The sequence below is a fragment of the Hirundo rustica genome, chromosome 3 (assembly GCF_015227805.2).
Source record: "Hirundo rustica isolate bHirRus1 chromosome 3, bHirRus1.pri.v3, whole genome shotgun sequence".
NCBI classification, from domain to species: Eukaryota; Metazoa; Chordata; class Aves; order Passeriformes; family Hirundinidae; genus Hirundo; species Hirundo rustica.
Window position 1 is genome coordinate 10,743,185 of NC_053452.1, and position 8,062 is coordinate 10,751,246.

General features: G+C 46.3%; 1 protein-coding gene across 8 annotated transcripts in view; it reads right to left on the minus strand.

Annotated features, from left to right (window-relative positions):
• The window catches only part of CCDC85A (coiled-coil domain containing 85A), a 67,147-nt gene extending 59,831 nt beyond the window's left edge, over window positions 1-7,316 (minus strand). For 7 of the 8 annotated variants that reach the window (XM_040059265.1, XM_040059262.1, XM_040059263.2 and 4 more), the window contains exons 1-2: window positions 7,027-7,299; window positions 3,562-4,477 (exon numbers count right to left, since the gene is read on the minus strand). In XM_040059265.1, the coding sequence (XP_039915199.1) occupies window positions 3,562-4,477; window positions 7,027-7,245 (1,135 nt within the window). In that variant the 5' untranslated portion in view covers window positions 7,246-7,299. Of the gene's footprint in view, window positions 1-3,561; window positions 4,478-7,026 lie in introns of all 8 variants that reach the window. The other variant, XM_040059270.1, reaches the window with a different exon arrangement.
• Between the last annotated feature and the right edge of the window lie 746 nt (window positions 7,317-8,062).

Below are 8,062 nucleotides of genomic sequence, written 5' to 3' on the forward strand. Positions count from 1 at the left end.
CAGAGCTAAACTGTCACAGATTCTTCTAGTGTATGTTAATGCTCTCTTCTCAGAATGATTTTACTGCTGGTATCTTCTCATCTAATTTCAGCAATCCTATCCCAAATACCTCTGTTCTCATTACCTAGAACATTTAGGTGTGATTACAGCAAAAGATTGTTAAAATGTTTTATTTGGTTAAAACCTCTAGAATTAAATACATGTGCTTTCAATTAACAGGCACCAAGCCAAATTTAGCTCTCCCATCCCATTTTCTATCACTCCAAAGGCTAAAGACACTCATTTCAGAAAAATATGTAGGAGATCCATGAAGTAGAGGTTTTTTTAAAGCCTTATAAATCTTATAAATGAAAGCTGACATGTCATACAAGAAAAAATACCAAGATCAAACCCTTGAGCATAGAAGATGAGAAGAATTATGAAAGGAAATGTTATCACCTCATCCTTTATTCCTTCAGCTGTGCCTGTGAGCAAGAGGCTGAGGTAACTTCCCGCATAGCTTAAAACATGCATGAAGGCCAATGATTAATGCATAACACATCCTGCAAAGCAGCTCCAGCTGCACATCACATTTCTGATGGCATTGTAATATTATACTGCAACTGCTCTGACTGCAGCTCCAGTCTGTCAGGAACCTGCAAACTCTCTGATCCATCCCACACATCTTTACCTACAGCCCCAGTTCTGGGAGAGGTAACACCACCCTGCAGAATCCACTGCTTCCCCTGTGGTCACCAAGTGCTGACAGGATCACAAATCCAGGTAAACAGGAGCTGTTAGAAGCTCCCATTTCTCCAGGAACAGACGGGCTGTTCACAAACACGCTTCCAATTAGGAACACCAGGTCCAGGGAGAGAGGTACAATGCTTTTGGAATGAGGTTTGACATGAAGAGGAATAACTTCTCCTCTCAGACATGATTCAGAGTCCAGTTCAGACCAAGGAAGATTGGACAGGGCTTGTGCTGACTCTAGTAAATTCTGACTGCGTAGTTAAAATACTTTATTTTACTTCTTTAAATATCAAAACATGTTTGTCTCTGCCATTCATCGTTTAGGGTCACCAACACTTCACTCTTGCTGCTCAGATGACAGTCCACAAGAACTACAATAAGTAGCGCTCTGCAAACTCATGACACAGATGTGCAAACATCTGCCAGCTAGAGATACTCCAAATTTGAAAGCCAACTCAATTCCACCAATGTGATATAATATACTTACTGGATGACTTTGGGATCATAATCAAAATATTGGCCTTTTGTATTGCTTATGAGAGTTTAGGGCCAGGCTTCCAGGCCATTCCCTAACTCCCATTGTCACAGTTTTAACATTTCTTACTACAAGATCAGGATTTTTATTGCCTACACTCAACTGGCAGGGTCAGGTACACACAGAACATCCAAATTAAGATTTAAGCATTATTTTCACAACAATAACAAATTATAATGACCAGTGCTTCTACCACTTCCTTATTTACCGTTCCCCACAACTTTACAGTAGCTGACAAAATCAAAACACAAAATACCCAGAAGGATTCAGCCTTGCTGTGAAGACCAAGTATTTCCTTGAAGTTTAAAGCCTTTCCTCCAAAGCACAGCTGTCAAGAGTCTTACCAAGTTTGATCCAGGTCAGACAGATGTCAGATTTCAATCTCAAACTTGCATCAATTACATAAATATGAAAGAAGAGAACTTTGACAACTTTCTGGTGAGAGAAGTTGTCAAAACAAAAGAGGACTTCTCGGTAAAAGTGATTATACAAAGCACAGGGCAGGCAAAGCTCTGATTAAAGTCAATAAAGAGCCTCCCAAAGCACAGCTGCCCTCTCCAGCACCTTGTGGCCTGAATCCAATCTTCTGACAGCTGAAATATGCTGCACAAAGGATGCCAGTCAACTCAGGAATAAAGTAACAACTGCTTTCACTGCACTCTTAGGAATATGGTTCTTAACAAGGCTGCTTAGGGAAAAAAAAAAAAAAACCAACCAACCAAAGCCCACAGTGCTGGCAGCAGAAAAACCAGATCTTCCTTCCCCTGTGAGTTTTAAAAATACGTACTTAAAACCTTGGATGACCTTCCTACATAAACTGTGGTGGACTGAACATTATGGGTGCAAAAAACAAGTAATTTTTAGGAAGTCTGGTTCCATACTTCACGCTACTTACAGAAGGTCAGTAGTAAACACAAAGAACTCAATGGAGAAAAATACAGCATTTAATGGAAGTTGTGTAAGACCAACTTTAATAACTCCTGTATTCCACATCTTCATGTATTTGTCACACACTCACCTTATTAATAATTTCAAAGTCTTTATAAAAAGAGGAGTCTCTACACTTACCATATTGGGTTTGGTCAGCCCTGTCAAAAATACATACATATGTCACTGAACACAATGTGGATTTGCCCCTGCAGAGAGGGTTTAACTGAGGGCACTGTGCAAGTTAATCCCAACAGATGACTGGACCAGTGCGACAAAGGCTGAGGACAGCACCCATCTCACAAGAAGATCCAACAAGTGGCCACTTCCACTGATGCCAACACAGCTTCACACAGCTACTTACGAAGTGGAAACACGTGAACTCCATCCAAGACAATTTGCTAAGGCAAAATCATCACTTTCTGCAGAGCTTGACTTCAAATCTACATGTAAAGGTCTGAGAAAAGGGTTTTCAACTAGGACACCAATTGCCTTCATGAGAACATCCCAAAGCACATGGAAGAAATAAAAGGCAGCAGCCTACAGGATCTCTGCTAAGTCTAAAATGAGTTATTTCTATAGCAGAGTAGGATGTCTGAACTTTGGAGCTTTCAAAATAACAAAATACTTACATTGTGACCCTCCTAATATAAATAATTTATTTCCATCAGTCAGGATACACAGCTCTTAAAAACTAGGCGTGTTTATTGGAAACCTTTCTAAAAGGCAGGAACAACAACAGCAAAGAAACCCCTTCTTAATCTTCCTAAATTTTTAATTTATTATGATTATAAATCTGCAAACTCAAGGCTTTGAAAAGCTTTGTGAGCTATCAGATTCTTTTCTATTGAGCCTACTCTTCATCTGGGGTCTTTTCCAAAGTTTATGGAAAAGGATACAAAAAGCCTTCAATCAATAAACAGGAAATTTCAATATCTTTAAAGCTACAGACAAGGCAGATTAGGAAGGTGGAAATGAAATTGGAGACACCTCCACTCTCCTGACTCAGATATAGGCAGGGCAAGAAACATAATGCAATTCCTCTTATGCAAACACAAATCTACCTAGGGACAAACAGTTTATGTCTACCAACCACAGAGCAGGATCAGGGTTGAGAGCTTCTCCTTGATGCCCTACACCAAAACACAAAATGCACTTTTCCCCCACTTCTTTAATCTACTCCACACCTACTGCATGGACAAACATGTACTCCACTTAAATCACCTGCTAAAGGAATAATGGTGACACTAGACCCATTGACTTTCATTTCACATCAAATATCATTTCTGCCGCAGAAATAGCTGGAATAACACCGAAACTGCCTTAGCAATTTTCAAAGTGAGCTTTTGCTCCAAGTATTGACCCACCATTCATTCCGTTGTACAAACTCCTGTGGTGAGGGGACAGCTCATCTGTCACTTGTCTCCTGAGGGTACCTTCTCTGCTGCCTCCGCTGAGGTGTTTGAGGTGCTCTGGGCTCCCTCCATAGTGTTGTTTGAGATGCTCTGGGCTCGTACCCCTCACCTTGTGCAGGTGCTCTGTACTTCCACTGGGCGTGTGCTTTTGAAGGTGATCTGGGCTGCCACCGCTGTGCTTTTGATGCTCAGGACTACCACCAGGCCTCTGCTTTTGAAAGTGTTCAGGGCTACTACTCAAAACGTGCTTTGGGATAGTTTCTGGACTGCTGCTGCTGTGCTTTTGTTGTTCAGGTACTTTGACAATGGTTTTGTGATGCTCGGGGCTCGGCCCTTTCAGGTGATGATCAGGACTGCCAGAACCCCTGGGCTTCTGCAGGTGCTCTGGGCTGATACTCCTGTGTTTCTGATGCTCAGGGCTTCCTTCCCCCCGAGGTTTTTGCAGGTGCTCTGGACTGGTGCTCGGGTGGTGTTTGTGATGGTCCGGGCTGTCTGTGCTGCCCGTGCTGGAAGTGCTGCTGCCGTCCCCAACATCTCTGATGTACGCGCTGGTGGCAGTCAGCTGGCACAGGCTGATCTGGCTGTCGATAGAGCTCCGGCTGCCTGCTCCTCCGCTCTTCTCCTCATCCAGCAACACACACAACTCCTTCAGCTCTAGGTTCTCCTTAACCACTTCTTCTTGTCTCACTTCAAGCTCTTTCAGCTTCTGCAGGTATAAGGCCACCTCCTTGTGCATGACACTGGCGCTGTACCTGCCCAGCCTCTGCCACTCGCGGGACACCCTCTTGCCCTTCTGCCGGTCATCATCCAGGAAGCAGCAGAGGTCCCTCAGTTCCTGGTTATCTTCTTGCAGCTTCTGGTTGATGTCCTTTAAAAGAAAGATTATCATGACAGAGGAGTGTCTAAAGGAATTGATGTTAAACTGTTACACAGACCAATGGACAGCACTGCTGCAAACTCAAGCACTCCAGTGAGGCATAGATAATTCCACGTGTAGACCTGGCACGTTGTAACAGCACCGTGCTTCAAGCAAACAAAGCTGCTGTCCAGCAAAAACTGCCCTTGACTTGGAGCTAATTTCCAATTTCTGATACAGCAGAAGAGTTTCAGGTGCTTAATTAATTTTCATGCTAAATATCAGAGTAATTTAGCTCCCAAATTGGGCAAAGATTGTAAGTGCTCTCATGATGATTTCGCTCCCCTGAGAAATATTCATCTGCAAGTTATTGCTAAATAAAAGTGCAAGGTACATCAGAAATTGTAATCTCTCTTAAATAATTACTAACATTTATAGTCCCTATTCCCTAAAGCATAGTCAAATATAAAGATGACCATTTTAGAGATTTTTTTTTAAAACTGAGGTTTGCTGGTTTTTGTTTCTGATTGGCATAAAAAGCCTTGTCAGTCATCACTTGACCATCACTTCAACCATTCTGAAATGAAATAATCTGGCTAAATAGATTTTTTTTCACCCCGAACAAAATGAAGTACATGATTCTATGCCCTTCCCTAAGTGAAGAACAGTCTGAAGCAAATGCTCTGAAGAAAAAATGCTCAGAGTATTACTACAGCAGAATAAAAACGTTTTCAGTATTTTATCCTTCTAGTTTGGACTTGTGACCATATTTATCTTTCTCCCATCATCTACATATTCATTCCTTATGCATGACATTACAACTAGGGATTAGCCACAGTCGTTAAAAAGTCAGTCTTATGGAAACAGCATTTTAGCAGTTTCCTAGGAAAAGGAAGCTTTTGTAACTCCACTGGATTTAGGTGCATGAATGCCTGTGTTTGTCTGATTTTTGCCCCAAAACAACTTGGAATTTGAACAATTTCAGCCTGTATTTGACAATGGAAAAGAAAATCACAATGACATTTTAAGGCATCCTTACAAAACTCTGCTAGTGAGAGATGTTTGAAATGAACCCAAAGTGGAATAAAAAAGTTGTGGAAGTCCACAATTCCTCAGTCAGGAAGCAGGAGACACCTATCCAGCTGGCCATTCTTACTCATGGAACAGTTATTTCACACAGGACAAAGGAAGGAGATTTCCAGACACCAACACAGGGTTCAAGAAAACTCCTTCTCCCAGATTATTTTTTAAAGTTCCAGCTGAGTCATCTGAACAAAAGGCGGAAATCAAACAAGACTATGGAGTTTGGAATTGAGAGTGGAATTTGTGACTCCTTCCTACCCATCCTAAGTGTGTTTGGTCAGTTATCTGGAAGATGCAGAAGTCCTGATACTTTTCCAGGTAACTGGGAGAAAGATACTATTGTCATAACTGAACTGCCATTTAAAAGATAAGCTTCAGTTTTACTCAATACTACCATGGGTGGGTCTTTTTTACTCAGACACCTCCAAAGACACCGCCAAAGGGACACACATACTTCGCAGAACACAACTTGGGAGGCAGGAACTGTTTTCTCCCACAAGCTATTTATTTCACGCCACACCACTATTGAAGACACTTTCTCAATAATTCTGAAATTTAAAGCCATTCTCAAGTGAAGAACTCTCTTCTACTGCACTTTCCTGGAATAATTCAAAAGCCCACAGCGCATCTCTGCCTCTTCTCTCCTTCCCTCCAACCTCACTTCACTGAAGGAATTTCCTGAAAATTCTCAAAGCAGTAAGCCAGAAAATGTTCTGTAGTCCTGCCTACTCTACGGCAATTTTCTAGGTCTATAACCCACAAGCAAGGTAACACTCTGTAAAGAGTCGCACTTTCTTCCCAGTCCTCAGAACTGGGAAGGAAGCATTAGGGACTACACTTCTCATGCACCAGGACAGTAAAATAAAGAAGGGAATAAGCCATTACAGACTTGGTCTGCCTCTGACTGCACAAGCACACAACTGAGAATGGTTTGATCAGAGGTGCATCACCAGATGTCTTTCCAGACAATAAATTAGGGATTGGTTCTGACCATCCCAAACCTGAGCCTAAGGGTTTGCCTTCCCCTGTCACACACTGCACTGCATCCTGGAAATGACCAACTCTCTCCAGCAGCCTACCAGCCTGCCTGACAGACTAAGCCATCCGAAAATAGTGACAGAAAACAGCATAAGCCACACAAACCCTTATTTCTCGTGCACTTCAGGTAGGATCATTTAACCTCACTCAAAACCAAGGAAGTCGACAAGACTTCAGCGTTTTTATCAACCCAAAAGAATACTGGGGTAGAGCATAAACCAGTTGTGCCCCACAGCCTGCCAAATAGCCGGTCATCTCTTAGCCGGACACTTGATTATTAAGCGAGATCACACGCTATTCACCCCAGTCCTCATCCGCTTTTCATGAGGTTGTCGAGAGCAGCTCCTCCCAGACCTGACGAGATTGCTCCCGGCGGGACAGGCGGGGGACGCGGAGACACAGCACAAACTTCAGGGGTCCCACCCTGCCCACCACACTACCTTCAAGCCGCGGATCTCGCCGAGGTGAAGCTGGAGACGGCGGTTCACCTCGCGGATGAGGTTGCTGTGGTCCAGCATCGCGCTCATCTTCTCGGCCTCGGCTCGGCGGAGGCTGCGGATCAGCTCCTCCTTGCTCCACTTGAGCAGCTCCTCGTCCGACACCTTGGACAAGTCCTCGGCCGGCGCTGCCCCGCAACTTTCCGCCGCCACTTTGGACATGGTGGCGGCCCGGCAGCCTGGGGCACTCGCGGAGCCTCCCCGCGCTCCCGGGGCCGCCCCACCGCCGCCGCCGGGGGAAAGGGCGAGCCCGGAGCCTGCGGGGTGCCCCCAGCTCCAGCGCTGGGCCGGGGGTGACGAGGGAGACCTCTTCTGGCCCCAAGCAGCGGATCCTGGAAAAAAGGAGGAAAAGGAGGAGGAAAGGGTGTGGAGGAAGCCGAGCTGCAGGCTGGGGAGCAAACTTCCCCCGTCGAGAAGAAAAAAACCAAAAATAGAAAAAAGACCTAGACAAAAGATCCCCAAGACAAGCCCGGCTCTTGCAACAGGTCACAGCCAGCTGCGTGCGCCCGGTCCCCGCTGCAGCGCCAAGGATGCGCGGTGGCTCTCACGGTACCCGCCGCCCCCGGGCTGCGGGATGCAGGAGAGGATGCGAAGTGCCGACGCCGCGCACCATGGCGGAGCGCAGAGCAGGCGGGCTCCGAGCAGGCTGCCCGGCCGGGCCGGGCAGCGGCGGAGGAGGAGCGGGAAATAGCGGGAAGCAGCGAGAAGGACGGAGCGGAGCGGGCGCTGCCGGCGCCAGTGGCGGGCGCGGGGCCACTCGCGGCTTTTCAGCGGGGCGCGCGCCACGTGCGGGCGGGGGCGGTGCGGGCCCCGCGCGGCTCGCGGGCTCCCCCTGCCGGCCAACGCCCGCCAGCGCGGCCGGGGCCATCCCGGGGCGGCGGGCGGGACGGACACGCCTGAGGGACGGACACGCCTGAGGGACGGACACGCCTGAGGGACGGACACGCCTGCGGGACGGACACGCCTGAGGGACGGACAC